General features: G+C 40.3%; 1 protein-coding gene across 2 annotated transcripts in view; it reads right to left on the reverse strand.

Moving 5' to 3' along the window:
- Nucleotides 1-17929, reverse strand: part of LOC117552931 (oligophrenin-1-like) — a 50293-nt gene that overhangs the window by 17723 nt on the left and 14641 nt on the right. For both annotated transcript variants that reach the window (XM_034226639.1, XM_034226638.1), the window contains exons 11-14: nt 17385-17463; nt 1316-1349; nt 1113-1175; nt 483-557 (exon numbers count right to left, since the gene is read on the reverse strand). In XM_034226639.1, the coding sequence (XP_034082530.1) occupies nt 483-557; nt 1113-1175; nt 1316-1349; nt 17385-17463 (251 nt within the window). The remainder of the gene's footprint in view (nt 1-482; nt 558-1112; nt 1176-1315; nt 1350-17384; nt 17464-17929) is intronic.

The raw sequence follows: 17929 nt of genomic DNA on the forward strand, positions 1-17929 counted from the left end.
TTGTGGAGTCGCCCCCTGCTGGCCACTAGAATGACTGACGGTTTGAACCACTTTGACATCAATTTTCAGACCCCTTCCGTCCACTTCTTTTATCCACTATGTTCACCAGAGAGCTAGCTGCTCATTTCAAACAGCTGCTGTTTACTGAAAATAGAGAGCAGCTGCCTGTTGGGGCTGAATACATGTCATGAAAGAGGAGAGGTTGCGAATCAAAAATGAAGTTTGGGAAAATGAAAGCAATGATTACAAATCTCTATAAGGCAATATTGAGCTGAAATGAACAAAGACATGAGTGATTGTTCTTCTACAATTGGCACCTTTCATCGACTGGCTGATAATTCCTTGTCATTAATAAAGACAAGCTTTACAAAGTGGCAGAACCTGATCTGTTTAACGGTTTTAACGGAGGCACTCCAAGGGGAGGCACACAGTGAATGGACAGATGTAAAAGGTGTCTCAACTTTACAGGCTTATTCTCTTACCAAAGAAGGCATTTAAAAGCTTCTGCACCTGGATGTTGCTGCCAACTGTTCGGTACACTCCTTCTTGTGAAATGTCTAGAAAGAGGAGAGGGGGAGGTAAAAAGAAACACATGGTGTGGAAATGTACAACATGTGTCTCTGCATGGCCTACTACAGGAGCCATTATTATGATACAGATGTTCCTGCCTGATTGAGAATGCCCATATCTGAAAATGTAGTTTGAGACTGAATATGGTGCCATCTGTGGATCATGAGGCAGATTCCATGTTTAGGACTTGGATACTCCACTTCATTCCTATGAGATGAATCACTCCACTGAACATGCAGATAGGGACTGTAGAATTATACATCAAGGTATAATTAAGTTATTGGGATTTAACTTGTTTTTGCTTCTTGCACGGAGAGAGGGGCTTTTTTAAAGATGTGATCATAAAAAATCTGTACAATGTGAAATACACTATTATTTTAAACTTTGAGTATTGTAAGAGAGGACATTTATCCCCTGAGTTTAGCCTGCAGGCTTGGCATCAAGACTATGCAACTATGACTTAACTGCGCCCCCTTCAGGGCAAGTAGGCACACTAACAGAGTTAAAGAACACTGGGATTAATGTCAAAAAGGAGAATTCACCTTTTGTTTCAATGTAGTTGATGCACTTTCGCACAAACTTGAATCCTGTTTCATTCAGTTCCACTGTGGAAGTAAGAGAAAGAGAAAGCAGCTTTAACAGCAGACATCTTTTATTTGACATGAGATTAAACGTGAGACATTAATGTATCACTGTGTACATTCATCAACATCACAGCGAATACAGGGAGTGATGACTGACTTACTTTCAGCTTGATTGTGAATTGGGGAATTATAGATCTGCAATGGAAAAGAAACTAAAGATGTCAAAACAAAATGAAGTCTGAGAAACATCTGGAAAATATCTATGCTGGTCTTCAGCTTGATTAATGAACACGTTTTTCTTCAGACTAAAAATGAGAGAAACATTTCATGCTGGCATGAGGAAACTGAAAACCATAGCTTCCCAGATAAGTAATGGCAGGGATTCTCAGAGTGGGGACACCAGCATACTTTCAGGGGGGCAATGAAATCATTTGCTATGAATGAAAAAGATTTGGAAAGTGATTTTCTACAGATGGGGACTATTTCAGCCAATACAAAAAAGTATCTCATGTCCATTACTCCCACCAATGTTAGCTTTTGGCAAATAGAAACTCTGATATGATTGTACGTTTTTTCTTAAAGTTAGCTTTTATCTAAATTGACGGGGACTTTGAAAGCCTAGCTACTGTTTGTTTGCAGAAAGCTTGAATGATAGAAAAATACAAATCAGTCTAGTTGAGTCCAAATGCAATTTTAATAAAACTCGAGTTAAAAAGAGTGCTATTAACATGATTCAAATTAAAGTGTGTATTTAGGTTAATATGTTTTATAAACCGTTTAATTCCAATGGCATCTAAAAGTAAACGTTAAACAAATTCAAATTGCATAAAAAATAATAATGAAGAGAAAGAATATGCAGGAGGAGGAAAAATAAAAGGTTATTCCGGAGTCAAAAACATCAAACAAATGAAAGGAATTGACCAGTCAGGACGTGCAACATTTTGATATCAAAGCATCGTCTTATTCTTCCCCCAACACAGCTGAAACTGTTTTGGTTTTGTTCCTCCCCACTGATGGGTGTCTGAGGTCAGGCCCGCTCAGAGCAGCTGGGACAGGACAGTAGAGGCTTGTTGGAGGACATCCGGGATGAGTGCGTGTTGTCACAGGTTTAAACATCAACATCACACCCTGTTATTACCACAGTCTGTGATTTGTTTAGGGATAACATCACTCACTATCTTTGAAATCTATCTAATTGCATTTTCACTTGGCAATTAGTAACTTTTAATAAACAATAAAGATCACATGGAAGGTATGATGAAAAACTGACTAATATGACCTATTTATGCAAACATGATGAAGCTAGATCAGATCATTTATTTACCCACCGTCAAAACTGTATAAAGCCGTCACTCAGAATAGAGTTAAGAAAACCTTTTCTTTTCGGCACTTTTGGAGAGGATGCACTTGTATCTTATTACATTCCATTGGAAAGTGCACAAAGTGGGTCCAAGTGATCTATCTGTATGTGACATATTGTGTTTGTCATATTGGCGCACGGTTCATGCATTGCGACCACTCCTTGGCTTGGAAATGTTCATATTTTTCCAAAAGACGAACTTAAGGACTAATGGACCAGCTAACTGTCTTCAGAGGCCAGCGTCAGCCTGCTGCTGCCTCCAGAGCTCCTCTCTGGGATGTTCACAATGTATGGCCAATGTGGGTCTGTTAAATATTATTCTTTGTGTTGGATAACTTTTCACGATATCATCAAATTACTTTTTCTAGACTATTAGTCTTAGAGAGGAAATATTCTGCTCATTTTCATATTTGTACTATGTGTCTCTACTGGGACATGTCTCCATGCTTTAATGTTCAAAAAGCTCTTTATTTTTGTCATACTGCCTGTGCTGCAGCACCTCTTTTCACCCTCTGTCTGAAACCAGAGCCCAGTCTGCTCTGATTGGTTGAACTGTTGTGATTGGTTAACTACTAAGTGATGTCCCACCCCTTAGCCTATCACCCCATTACAAGGTGTTGAAGCGCTAGCCAATAGAGGTGCAAGTGTTACATATTGATGTCACCATGTTGCAGAAGAACACGCGAGTAGGAGAGAAACTCCCTCTGGAAGGAACTTTGGGATTTTAGCCTTTCCAAACCATTAACAACAAAAAAAAGCCTAAATAACACACTACGGGAGAGTGACAACCCAGAAAAGCACAATAGGGCCCCTTTAAAGCCACAAATATTATCAGACATAACAAAGAACTGCAGGAAGCAGTGAACTTTTGGATTTTTTTCTAGCAGAATTACTACAATTGATTTATTTTTGAATACCCTTCCTTTTAAATAGTTGTGTTGCAAGCGTGCAAGTCAATAAGTGTAAGATGGAAAAGAAGAGCAAAATGCTTTCAGAGCAGGGCGAAAACGATGAACTAAAGGCAGCAGAGAATGAGGACGTTTCAAGGGATGTGGTATGAACAGAGACAGGTTGAAACACATAGCAGTAAGCATGGAAATGCTGCCCCTCCAGGCCAAAGAGAGTGCCCATATATATTTCAGCTTTTAAAAATGCTAGAGGCATCCAAAGTATCATATAGTTGTAAAAGAGTGTGTGTGGCAGTGGAGATGACTCCAACTGCAGAGATGATCTTTGTATAGACCTGGCAGCAGAGCACTGGATCTTTCTGCTTGACAATATCTGGGCAGGGTGAATGGAAAATGCCTTGTGAAACTTAAGAAGAAGTCAATAGGGAAGTTGCACAGGAACCGAAAAGTGTGCCTTCTGTTATTTTCACATCCTCTGGCAGTGACTGGTCTAAAGGTTTTGCATACACGACAACCCTCAATAAACCTAAACCATCCAATAAACAAAAGCGTTTGAAGCTACAACCAAAAGAGGAACTGGCAACGTCTTGTTTCTTCACTGCTGAATACAGAAAGGAATGTGGAAGCAGCAGGGTTTGTCTGATCATTTGGCAGTTTTTACTTTCACAGAGGCTGCCATTAACACCTGAAAATGATTAGGAGAGCAGCCAGGAAAGAGGAAGCCTTGCTGTAGGGTGCCATTATTGAGCGGTACACAAAAGGCAAAATGTGCCATTTCACACATCTGTAATAGACAATTCATAATGACATCACCTGTGCCTACATCCTGCTGTGAGAAACAAATCACACATGTAAGCTGTCATTTCTAAATTCAGTAGATTGGCTTCACTACACAACTGCCTGCCTGTATGAGGTGAAAAGTTGGATGTCCCAAAACTTTATTCATTGCATCCTCCTCTCTAATAACTAGATGCTAAATTCAGAATAAATGTCTCGGCTTCATTCTTAGTTTCCATCAAGCCATTAGACGCCTGAAACAGACAGTTCTAACGTGCTATCTTTTAATACATGTGTACTTGTTTGGCTCACGATGACGTGTTGATGTTGTGCCAATGTACACCTATACAATAGTAGAACAAATCAAGACAAAAGAGGCAAAACTCAAATAAAATGATAAACAACTGAGATCGCCTTTCTTCCCATTAGGCAATATTTGGTATTTTTTACAAAAACAAAAGACTGGCTCAAACATAAACCCTCAGAGAAGAGATGCAACACATCAGGCTGAAGTAAAAAGATGCACCCTCAAAGGCTACATTAGGACATGCAAAACCTGCAACCTAATAATAAACGTTGTAAGTAGCCTACCTGGCCTGGAGCTAAAAGTGAATTATTCTAGAAGGGCACAGTCTGTAGCACATGTGTCAAACTCAAGGCCCGGGGGCCAAATCCGGCCCTTGGTGGATTTAATTTCGGCCAGCAGGATCATTTTGAATTACTATTAGATCTGGCCCGCCGGTATATTGCACGCACACCTTCACTCCATCCTGAGGGTCTCCTCAGCTCAGAGCCTGAGCCCAAACATTGATGACCTTGCACCCAAGATGAGATGCCAAGTATCTGAACTAGCATCACAGAGCAGCACACTGAGTTTAATGGATGTTTCCTTCTGCACTTTTTCTCTCACGACAACAGGGCATGTTTGGTTTTTTCTTTGAGGGAAATAGTTTTCTTGAAGCTGTTGTTGGCCTGTGGGAAAATGTACTCATAAGAAATGACTCTGGAAAAGCTGCAGATAGAGCCATAAGAAATAATGAATGCAGCTGATTATTTAATGTTTAATGTTGTTTTTATAGGCAATCATTTAAACTTTGTTAGTTCCAGGTTTAATATGTGCAATAAGTTCATTTCAATACGTTCTGCAATAAACATTGAACCAGTCCAGCCCTCGACTAGTACCCATTTTTTTATTTTGGCCCACTGTGTATTTCAGTTTGACACCCCTGGTCTGTAGGGACCATGCTTAGGTCACTGGTTCAAGCCCCATTTCGGACAAAAAACATGTTGTGTGGACTGGTAGCTGGAGAGGTGCCGGTTAACCATGATCATCTTAATGTCCTCAGAACAATATGTATAGCTGTAGCTGCCTTAAGGACTCTATTTATCGCCTTGCTTGTGTGCATAATATATATAAGGTTTGTATGCATTTTAAAAAGGGAAACATTATTACAATATACTTTATGTACTGCAAATCAACACAAACCATAACAAAACGTAATACGTGTGTATAAGGTGTCTTAATAAGATGTCCTTGAGCAAGGCACTGAATCCCCAACTGCAGGGCAACAGAACATGGAAACCCCTGACAACCCCTCCATAGAATGCATGCGTGTTGGTTCTATTTGCAGGTGTGTATTTGTATTTTATGAAAATTGAAAATGTTCCTTGAGAGATTAATAATGTATGTGTTCTTTTCTTTTCATTCTGTCTATGTACTTTGAGGTGATAGCTTATGAAATAAATGAAAAGGTCTCTATATATACAAATATTTTACTCTGACAAGACAGAAGATCTCCTCTTTGCCCTGATCATGTCTCTAAACAGTCACAGCAGATCTTGGTGTTACCCTGGATAGTAATTTGCAGCAACATGTAAATAATTGAGTCTATACTCAGTGATTGAGTCTATACTCAGTGAATACTGTTTGTATTCACTGAGGAATATCTCTAAAATAACTTCAGTTTTGTCCGGCTCATAAATTGTAATACCTTGTTTACGTGTCTTAACAATTGAGCTTCAGAGCTTCTCCACTTTGTTCAAAATCAGCAGCTACAAATAAAAACAAAGCCATTCTCTCACATCGCACCGATCTTGGCTTCCAGTCTCTCTCAGAATCCAATTCCAACTCTGATGTCCCCACAGGCCCCTGCAGTCTGCCAGTCTGTCAGTCTTCAAACTGATCCAGAGTCAGGGTTACAAACAGAAGCTCTGGATCACTGAGCATCAGAGCACCTCACACTGTTACCGCTTTTAAATCTTTTATAGAACGGCAATCCTCATAACTGACATTGGGAGTTTATTCAGTGTGTGTGCCTATGTGTTTGCAAATTAATATGTGTCCATAGTGCAGCAAATGCATCACAATTATTCAATTTCATTTTGGTACCCGACTATTTAAAAAAATTAAATAAACGTATCATCATCCAGTCCCTGCAATCCTTTCTTTTTTTTTAGCCACCATTTGAGTTGGTTTAGTAGATCTCAGTAAAATCATATTCAGACTGTTATGGTTGTTCGTATCAGTCCATAATTCAGCATTACATGAATATGGTGTAAAATCTCAGCTAAGAAAAGCATGCCAAGACAGGCCATTCATTTATCCCAAAGATGTGGGAATTGTTATATCATCATCACCTCTAAAGGAATTGTTTGCTCTGTGGCAAAAGCATCCCTCTCCCTCCTCTAGCTCATCCCAAACTCTGCTGCTAGGATTTTTACTCGGGCTCGGAAATGCGACAACAAAACACAGATCCTGCTTTACCGAAACTGGGGTTCATTTAAAAAAAATAGTTAATTTAAAGATAGTATTTATTACTTTTAAAGATTTGAGAGGCCTCGCCGAAATCTGACCTCTTATGTCGATTTCTCTACATGCCCACTTTTTAGAATTGCTTTTATGTTTTACTCTGTGTTGTTGAGATCTTCATATGAAGTGAATACTTAAAACGAAAGTTAATTATAAATCATATATGAAGTGAATACTTAAAACGAAAGTTAGTTATAATCAAATATAATCAATTATATTCTTGTATAACCCACAATGAAAATGCTTCATATTTTAGGTTTTTCTATAGTTACAGTATAAACAAAACAAAGTGGTTTGTTTAGGTTGAGTGTGTAAGGTCTATGATTTATGGGTGTCTCTGATAAGAGAGTAGGCCGTTTTCTCCCTCTCCTCTGGCAGCAGTTCACAGGGAGGGGGGCTCCAGGCTTAAGGAGAAACACATTAGAGGCCTCAAAAAGGGGTCAAGTCCTTTTTACACTAACATAGGAAGGTGTGTCTTATGCCATAAGCTATGGAACATGTCGGGTCATGTCCAGCCTTGTACATTAGAGGCCATGCCCAGTTTTCCACAAATTGGGTGTAGAGGAGGAGTTTGTTTTTTTGGGGTTTCGATCCGGTTTTTTGAGCATAAAGAGACTGGTTTTTTGAGAGAGCGCGAGAGAGAGGGGGGTTTCCCCTGGTAGACTCTCTCCCGGTAGGCTTTGTCCTTCAGAGCTGGGTTAATAGCTCTCGGTAAGGTTCTCTCAAACTTGGTAAATATCTCTGATATTTGTTGGTTGAAATGCTGAGTGAATTTGGTTTGAATGCTGAGTGAATTTCTTTGAATGCTGAGTGAATTTCTTGGTTGGAATGCTGAGTGGAATGATTTGATGGGAGACGTGGTTGTGAGATGTGGTTGTGATTAGGAACCGCCACCGTGAGGATCTTCCTCCGAAATACCTGCGGGAGATAGGTATGTGTTTGTGGATGTTAGTACCCGCCATCTGTGTCGGATAGGAGTGTGGTTGTGATTAGGAACCGCCACCGTGAGGATCTTCCTCCGAAATACCTGCGGGAGATAGGTGTGTGTTTTTGAATGTTAGTACCCGCCATCTGTGTCGGAAAAAAGGTATGAAACTGAATTGATTTGGTGAATGAAAAGTTGAATGCGCTTTTTATTGTCACCGGTCTTTTTATGAGGAAATACCTCTAAATATTTGAACATGATCACAGCACCATTTTTTTTTAGTATGATTATAATGTTGTAAAGAGAGAAGGTAAAAACCCTGTATTAGTTTGGACCTATTTTTCTTCAAATAAACTGATCCCACCTTTTGGACTGGGATAACTTAAAAAGATACCTGTGCTCTCCTCTCCTGCTTCAAAGGTAAGACTGCACCCTGCCACACACACACTTAGGTAGGAGCACACTCCATTTACTGATATCAAAATCCTTCGGGATCCCTTAAACAGATTAAAAAAGAGTTGTCTGAATTGAAACAGCAGTTAATTGAACCTAGGTTCTTCGGGAAGTTAATAGAGGTGAGATCTTGCTGACGTTGGTGGATCTGAGCCAAGCAGCAAACTTACATAGACTCAATAATTTCGGTCAGGTCAATTAGTAGGTCAGAGTAATTTACCGGAATAAATTATCAGGACCTCTCCGACTCTAAACATGGCGCCCAACGTGGGGCTCTGTGAAAAATAATACTTTTACAGAGTCAAAATACAAGAACCAAAACGACCTAGTGAAAAAAGTCGATGAGTACAAATCAGCAAAATACAGGCTGAAAGTCTTGTTAAAATACCTACCCCAAATCCTAGAATATATAATTAAACCTAAAAGTGTAGTAATTTAAGTTGATACTATTGCACCGGACTGAGGGTTATATTATATCGGATATTGCTGTCTGTTAAAGAAGCTAAAGTAGGTTCTTCTTCCCCTAGCCAAATTGAGAAGCCCCTGTGGTCCCTTTAACACAGGTTTTGGTGGCTATAGTGAAGTCAGCCGTAGGAGCACTGCTCAGTACCTGTCCAATTACTTTTAAACGTATAGGTAGGACTTGACAAAGAGCTGCGGTTTTGAACTTTTGCGTTAAAACTAGGGCTGTCAAACGATTACAATTTTTAATCAGATTAATCACAGCTTTAAAATTAATTAATCATGATTAATCACCATTCGAACTATGTCCAAAATATGCCATTTATTTATGTATATTGTTGTGGGAATGGAAAGAAGGCGGATATATCCATTTAACATACAGTATCTATGTTTATTATAACATTTTTCTGCGTGTCAAAATGAAAGACAACCCACACACCTATCAATCATCAAACCGTGGGGTCTTAATTCATTACGTGTTGATTTCTATCAACGGGGGAGTACTTCAGGAAAGTCGACAGAGGGGGGGGGGGGGCGGCGGCGGCTAGTGGAGTACTTTGTGACCACAGAGTGTGAACGTTGTGATCAGCTGTTTTAGCGCAGTTCTCCAGTGAAGGGGGGAGTCTCCCTCCGCAGCCGTTTGGCGTAGTTTTGGCACAATTCCGTTGTACAGACCGACGTTAACAGCAGCCCTGTCTGTGCACACGGAGACCGACTCTGTCGTCCGGTGATCTAACCGCCTTCTGGAAAAGCTTCACAAGTACGTCGGTACGCAAATGCGCTTTGTGACACAAGTGACGGTACGCATTTCAGATTACGCACATAACCTGCGTACCAGTTATGTGCACCCCGTACTACAGCAAAAGTATTCTCCGTCGGGACTTCCTGCAACAACACCACGCCGTTATCAAAGATGTTCTATTGAGAAGACGATCACTACGTGACAAAAGTTTTCAAAACCGTGGCTGCTGAAATCAATCTTACTAACAGCTGTCTGTGCAATTTACTCCGCGCGAGTTGGCAGACTTTATTTTGCTTACTTTAACATCATTTTTCATGGTGGGGCTAAGCCATTTCTTGGTATGGGTGTAGCCTACCCCAGCCATACCCTGGCGCTGCCACTGGTGGCACGTATGGGGCGGGCCATTCTGCACATGCGTTAAATGCGTTAAATATTTTTAACGCAATTAATTCAAAAAATTAATTACCGCCGTTAACGCGATCATTTTGACAGCACTAGTTAAAACATAAGGTGGGGAAGAGTTAATAGGAGATTTAATAAAGATAAACATAGGTCTGAAGGGTACCTATGCTGTTGAAATAGCTCGAAGCTCGGTACATAACACTCTTAAATTGAGGTACCCGCATGTACTAGCTGAATCCAGAAAGAGTAACTTAGAACCAAGTGACGGTATAGTCGGACTGTACACCCGGCGGGAGTAATAGCCTAGGAACTTGCATGTGTATAAAAGAGTGAACTTGAACCCTTAAATACATTTTTGTTTTTTTAAAACAAACAAACAAACAAAAATAAAAAAATGGCGGACGAGGTTAGAACGCAGTTTTTAATGACTCGGAGCCAACCACACAGGGAGGGATACACAGAAGCAAAATCCGGAGCTTCTGCCCGCCCTGGTCAGCTTAGTCCAGACCCACGGGCGTACCGCGACCAAAATACTTTCCTGTCAGACTACCGTTTGGACAGAGAGCAACAAGCAGGTGGTATAATGTCTGAGACCCTACCTCCACCATACAGGGATAAAAGCTCACAAATGCCATTAATGAGTATCTCATCTACTACTCCTAGAAGAAAACACATTGTTAGACATGATATTCAGGGAAAAGGAATGTTGGAAATAATAATGTCAAATATTGAAAATCCTAAAACTAGATCAACAAACCATGTTAATGAACCCTGCTAATAGGAAGCTAAAACATGCAGGAGAAATAGCAGCAGCTCTGGCAAAGAGAATAGGTCCTAGCATGCAAGCACAGAGTGATAATATGATAAGGACTATTAAACTGTCAGAAGGCAATATGGTGATCAGATGACCCACAAATACCGGTTGTTTTGAATGTACTTTTAAGAAAAAACCTATGTGGGAACTATCAGCAGATATCAAGCCCCAACAATATCTTCAAAACTAATATGAGAAAGTTTTTGCGAAGCTAAAGCTCAAATACTTTACCAAAATCAACTAAACTATTTACTTTTGACCCCTTTTTGGGAATGGGATTTTCCGTTACACAACAGAAGACTCAATTCAAGCCTTAAAGAACGCTTTAAAGACAAGTCAATGAGAGTTAAATGTGGTGCTATTTTGCTCATGAAGGAGAATACACTTTTGGAAAAAAATCTCCTCTTTTCTCTGCTCCTGAGGTGCTGCAGAAACACGCAGCACACGGGGTCAGAGACATGCGTGACCTCTGGAGGGGAAGAAAATCTGAGCAGGCCACGAAAGACCATTAAAAGTTTTATGGCCTCAGCACAGAGGAAGATCTGGAGATTTTAAGGAACTCTCCCAAAGCAGGCTACCCATCCCCCACCCAGCACATGGGGAAGAGTTCCTCTTACCAATGAATAAATCAACTCTTAACCAAGTCAGATCTAAAATAGACATAGCTCCAGTTGTTAAGAAAAGAGGGAGATTCAAAAAATTATCTTAACACCAGAACAATATCAAAAACCAAAAGAGTATGTTGAGACCCATTCTCAGAAACTAACAATGCGAGATATGAAGAAAGCTTGAGAAGTTCATCTAGCCACGAATGATTTAGGAGGAGGTGTGGAGATAAGGAACCAGGGTGATAGAAAATCTGTGTTATTCATGTCCATGACTTGATCAGGAACAGAGGAAAAATTCTCTCCTGAAGAGAAGCATCTTTCACTTGCATTCAAATTGTATCCAGCCCTGAGGGAAATGTCTCAAGGTACCAAAATGTGCATATACAGTCTTTATTTTTCAATATCTGAAGCTACTAAACAAACTGTTCAGGGAGCAGAAACAATGATGAGTAGATGGAGAAAATGGAAGATGATGATGTCTGATCCAGATGTGTTGTGTAGAGGACCTCAGGAAGTAAGCCACAAAGGAAAATAATGACACCTTTACAGGAAACCGCTGCTCCAAAGATAACACTGTTGACAGAGGGGAGTTTGCGAAAAGGTGACCAAGCAGCCACTTGGGCCTTTATAATGAAAACTAATTCAGGTGAAGTACTTTGCAAGCAAAAGGGTGCAATACCAGGTACAGCCTGCTGAGGAAAAGGCCATTTGTTGAGGGACTTCCTTTTGCTAAAAAAGGTAAAATAACACACATCCGTATTGTTACTGATAGTGATTATTGTTAAAAAGCGGGTAAAGAAGAGCTTAATAATTGGGAACAAAGGCAGTTCAAAAATGTGAAAGGTGAAGCGCTGACACATGCCCATCTATTGAGGGTCTTATTGCAGAGTTAAAGGCAGGCATGTAGAATGGAATCATGTCCGTAGCCATACAGATAAGATATAATTTGACTATCAGGGTAATAGAGAAGTTTTACCTTGCTTAAAGCACGAGACGAGTTAACCACCTGACTGCCATATTCCCTAGAATATGGAAAAAGGGTGGAAGCATTCACGTACCACCTGAAGAAGCTCCTTAGGTTGTGCGTGAATTACACAGCAGTTTAGGCCATGTGGGCCTATTTCAGATGAGAAAATATTGTCTCCACAATAAAATCCTCTTACCGAAACTGCAATTGCACTAAAACACACATGGTCAACATGTCTTCAATGTGTAGAGGTGGATGGGTTTAAGAAAGTTCATCCTGAGCATCTTAAAATAATAGAGGAAGAACCACTAACCATTTTTAGTGCTGACATAGCAGGTCCTTTTCTGACCTGCACTCCCAGTGGGAATAAGTATTTCCTTGTGACCTTTGAAAAATGAAGGGAGTCATAAACATGTTTATCCTCTGACCAGAGCAACTGGAACACAGTGTCTGCTAAAATGGCGGAACATATAAGTATTTTTCCTAAAACTGAGAAAATAGGAATGGATAATGCCACTCATTTTAAAAATGAGAACGTTTTGTCACCCTTGCAGGATAAAGGCAATCACACCTATCTGGTCTTTATCATAGAAGTATCAGGCATTAGAGCAGCCAAAGAGTGGAGTATAAAAAACTGTAAAACAAATTGGGACATTCCAATCAATTGGACAAGGCTGAATATATTCCTATATGTATGGAAAAGCTACCTAGGGCAAAGGTCAGGTCATATCTAAGTATCACACTTTTTCCGTTTAAGTTCAGAAATCGTGTATGGGTGACCAGAAAGGGGCGAAGTCCAGAGAAGGGTTAGCTTAAAACTAAATCAGAAGGTTTGGATACAATGAAGTCAATTTCTGGGAACATAGTTTCACTCCAGAAGAGAGAACCGATTCACCCGGCCAACTGAGTTTAGAATCCAGATAGGAATATGACTGCGGCCTACCCATCCACTGTTGATGCTATCAGTCTCACATCACATGACATGTTTTGCACACACACGTGGCAGTTAATGTGCTTCTTCCACAGGAGAGGATGGCTTTTTGTGGGATCTTCCCGCAACAATGTAATAAGTTAGAATTTGTCTTGGTGAATTCTGTACCAAGGGATATTCTATAGAGCAAAAGAGGAAATGGAAAATAACCTTTATATTATTTTTCTCATTGTTTTTTAACTTTACACTATTAGTTTTCTTTTCAGTTATTTTTAATTGATATACGCTTACACCCTAAAAAGAGTATTCATTTAAATTTGATTTTTTTGAGCACATCTCTCCTTCTTTTTTGCTGGTTCTCACACAGCATGAAGGTGTAGGGCTGTCAGGTCGTTAAACTGATAAGAGTAAATTATGGCCCAGTGCTTTCTGCCATTAGAGGCCAACTGAGTAAGAGGAGAAACAATCACCTTGCTGTATATAGAAATTCCAGAGCAATATGGAATACATGACCCCCTTGAGAAAACCCTTGGGGAAGTTTTATTTTAACTGAAACAACTTTTTATGAATCAGAGAAATGATTTAAACTTGATTCTAGCTATATTGTTGAGATTAATACCTCAGCAATCTACCAAGAGGATTTGAACCTGCCTAGCGGGGAAACTTCAGTCACAGTGCCTCAAATGAAGCCAAGTCCTGGACCCAGGAAACCTGTGCAGCATGGATCAGCGGCTGAGTCACCTGTACCCCTGTGGAGGATGAAGTTTTTTCCAGCTCTGTGGGACAGGCTGCATCTCTACCCGCTGAGCCACTCAGATCGCAGTGGATTTCCCAGAAAAGGATGACGACTACCTGATAACTGCATGGTCAGATATCAGACGCCAGGTAGCAGCAGCCCTACCTACCCCCTGCCACTGGTCCACTTCACCATCTCCAACCCGGCGACTTCGTGCTGGTCAAGGACTTCCGGAGAAAGAGCTGGAAATCCAACCGTTGGCAAGGTCCCTACCAGGTGCTCCTCATCACCCAGACAGCGGTCAAGGTCACCGAGAGAGCCACGTGGGTCCATGTCAGCCACTGCAAGGTCCTAGTCACCAACGGAAGACGACAACAAGTGACGTGTCCTAGTCACCAACGGAAGACGACAACAAGTGACGTGTCCAAGTCACCACCAGCACCACACTGGCACCACATACACCTAATCTCACACTGCACACACAGGATGTCATGAGCGAGTGCCAGCTAAGCTGTTTCATATGCCTCTGGTTCCTCGTTTGTGCTATCATTGTGTGGGGACTCATTGACCTTGTCACAAAGTCATGAGCGATTATTGACGAGGTCTAAAAAATCCATAACAAATGTCGACCGAGTTATCTGGCCTTTCGTTTGGAGATGTCGTCCAGCGAAAAACTGCAACCCCTCCATGGTCAGGGTCAAGGATTTACATAAGATAGCAACATGGATTTAGGAGTCTACACTGGAACAACAGATGGGCCCCTCGCTCGAGAACATTCCAGTGAGGTACCATGTTTTCGGTGTTTTTCACACCAGGTTCATCAATTACACATACTGAAGAACTTTTCATGATATTGATGCTTGGAGTTTTACGGATGTAATATGTATGTGTTTTTACGATTTTATCTGTTGCTATTTGATAACTTTGCGTTTTGAAAAGAGGGTGTTGAGATCTTCATATGAAGTGAATACTTAAAACGAAAGTTAATTATAAATCATATATGAAGTGAATACTTAAAACGGAAGTTAGTTATAATCAAATATAATCAATTATATTCTTGTATAACCCACAATGAAAATGCTTCATATTTTAGGTTTTTCTATAGTTACAGTATAAACAAAACCAAGTGGTTTGTTAAGTTGAGTGTAAGGCCTTTAAGAGTTATGGGTGTCTCTGATAAGAGAGTAGGCTGTTTTATCCCTCTCCTGTGACAGCAGTTCACAGGGAGGGGGGCTCCTTACTGAAGGAGAAAAACATTGAGGCGTCAAAAAGTTGGTTATGATAGCCATAGAACATGTCGGGTCATGTCCAGCCTTGTACATTAGAGGCCATGCCCAGTTTTCCACAAATTGGGTGTAGAGGAGGAGTTTGTTTTTTTGGGGTTTCGATCCGGTTTTTTGAGCATAAAGAGACTGGTTTTTTGAGAGAGCGCGAGAGAGAGGGGGGTTTCCCCTGGTAGACTCTCTCCCGGTAGGCTTTGTCCTTCAGAGCTGGGTTAATAGCTCTCGGTAAGGTTCTCTCAAACTTGGTAAATATCTCTAATATTTGTTGGTTGAAATGCTGAGTGAATTTGGTTTGAATGCTGAGTGAATTTCTTTGAATGCTGAGTGAATTTCTTGGTTGGAATGCTGAGTGGAATGATTTGATGGGAGACGTGGTTGTGAGATGTGGTTGTGATTAGGAACCGCCACCGTGAGGATCTTCCTCCGAAATACCTGCGGGAGATAGGTATGTGTTTGTGGATGTTAGTACCCGCCATCTGTGTCGGATAGGAGTGTGGTTGTGATTAGGAACCGCCACCGTGAGGATCTTCCTCCGAAATACCTGCGGGAGATAGGTGTGTGTTTTTGAATGTTAGTACCCGCCATCTGTGTCGGAAAAAAGGTATGAAACTGAATTGATTTGGTGAATGAAAAGTTGAATGCGCTTTTTATTGTCACCGGTCTTTTTATGAGGAAATACCTCTAAATTCTATCGGGAGATTTTAAAATGTCACAACTGAATTGGGCAGTTGAAATTAAACATTTTGGTAATAAATGTAAGACTGTGAATTAAAGTTTCATATTTGAACATGATCACAGCACCATTTTTTTAGTATGATTATAATGTTGTAAAGAGAGAAGGTAAAAACCCTGTATTAGTTTGGACCTATTTTTCTTCAAATAAACTGATCCCACCTTTTGGACTGGGATAACTTAAAAGACAACCTGTGCTCTCCTCTCCTGCTTCAAAGGTAAGACTGCACCCTGCCACACACACTTAGGTAGGAGCACACTCCATTTACTGATATCAAAATCCTTCGGGATCCCTTAAACAGATTAAAAAAGAGTTGTCTGAATTGAAACAGCAGTTAATTGAACCTGGTTCTTCGGGAAGTTAATAGAGGTGAGATCTTGCTGACGTTGGTGGATCTGAGCCAAGCAGCAAACTTACATAGACTCAATAACTTCGGTCAGGTCAATTAGTAGGTCAGAGTAATTTACTGGAATAAATTATCAGGACCTCTCCGACTCTAAACAGTGTATTGTATTGTGTTCTGGGTTGCTAGTTCCTTTGCTGTGTGCTTTAAATGTTTTCTGTTTTATTGGAAAGCACTAGAAGCTTAAAAAAATAACTTGTCATTCTTGATCTGTCAATCACAGTCTGACCACACAAAGGTGTCATGTAGCTTAACTGTGATCATGGAATTACAACGGAACTTACAGAAGAAAGACAGCGTTTGCTGAGACATCGTGTTTGGAGCCAAACATGGTCACTTTAAAAAAAATGCAACCTATGAATATTTTGCATCTCACTTAATGCAGGAGGTTAGGCAATGTAGAAATGCAGGAAAATGTGTTTATTTTCCTTGTTTACTCTTCTATTGCTTTTGTTTTGAATGTCCTTTGACGGTGATGTTACTATTACTGAAAATTCTATATGAATAAGAATGAATATTGTTATATATTCTTATTACAGGATGAATATAACTACAAAACAACTTTTCTCATTTGTTCCAGTTTTCGCTCCAGGCTTCAACAGAAGCTGTTATAGTGAATAAAAAAACATGTTTTTATGGGAAATCCAATTTAGAATCAGCAAGTGAGGTTCATCTTGATAATTGTAGCAAAAAAGGTGTAATTACAGATTTAACTAGCAGAAACACGGAAGCAAATTTATTTAAAACATGGGTTTGGATAGACTCTGCTCCACTGATGGGAAATGGAAACTGGCGGTGGTAGATGTGTGCACAACAGCCAGTAGCCATGGCTGTGTCATTAGAGCAGACTCCACACTGCAGATCTCACTGGCAGTAGTAAGTAATCCACACTGAGAAGAAACGAGAAGTTAACTCACAGGCTCTTTTCCGTCCATGGCCTCCATCCACAACTTCCTGTCTCCCTCCGTAAGAGCTTGGAAAGTGACGGGGGTGTATCTATGGAAACAGTAACAAATGGCATTAAAAAGAGACAAAGGCCGTGATTAATTGGTCAATCACACTGCTGCAGTATCTGAGCATTGTGAACATTTAGTTTCAAGTCTTACACTTATTTCTCAAGCACAAAAACAGGCTAGACAAAATAACACGAACACCAGGACTTCTGTTGAAGTAACTGATTACATCCCATCTGTTATTGATGGAGGCGGCGAATGGAGACGAATAGACGAGTGTGAAGAGATGATGAAAATGTATTGTTGCAATCTGTCTTCTGCTGCCAAGTTTTACAGCTTGTGGACTACTGAATCAATTGTTAACTCAGACAAATGTGCTTCAAGTTTGGAGCTCTTCCTGCCAAATGCACTCAAGTCCAACAACTTTGATAAAATAACTCTTTCTCCTTCTGATATCTGATATCTAATCTGATATCTGTAGGGGCTGTGTGGATATTTCCTGCTTTTCC

Source organism: Gymnodraco acuticeps, unplaced genomic scaffold (genome assembly GCF_902827175.1).
Source record: "Gymnodraco acuticeps unplaced genomic scaffold, fGymAcu1.1, whole genome shotgun sequence".
NCBI classification, from domain to species: Eukaryota; Metazoa; Chordata; class Actinopteri; order Perciformes; family Bathydraconidae; genus Gymnodraco; species Gymnodraco acuticeps.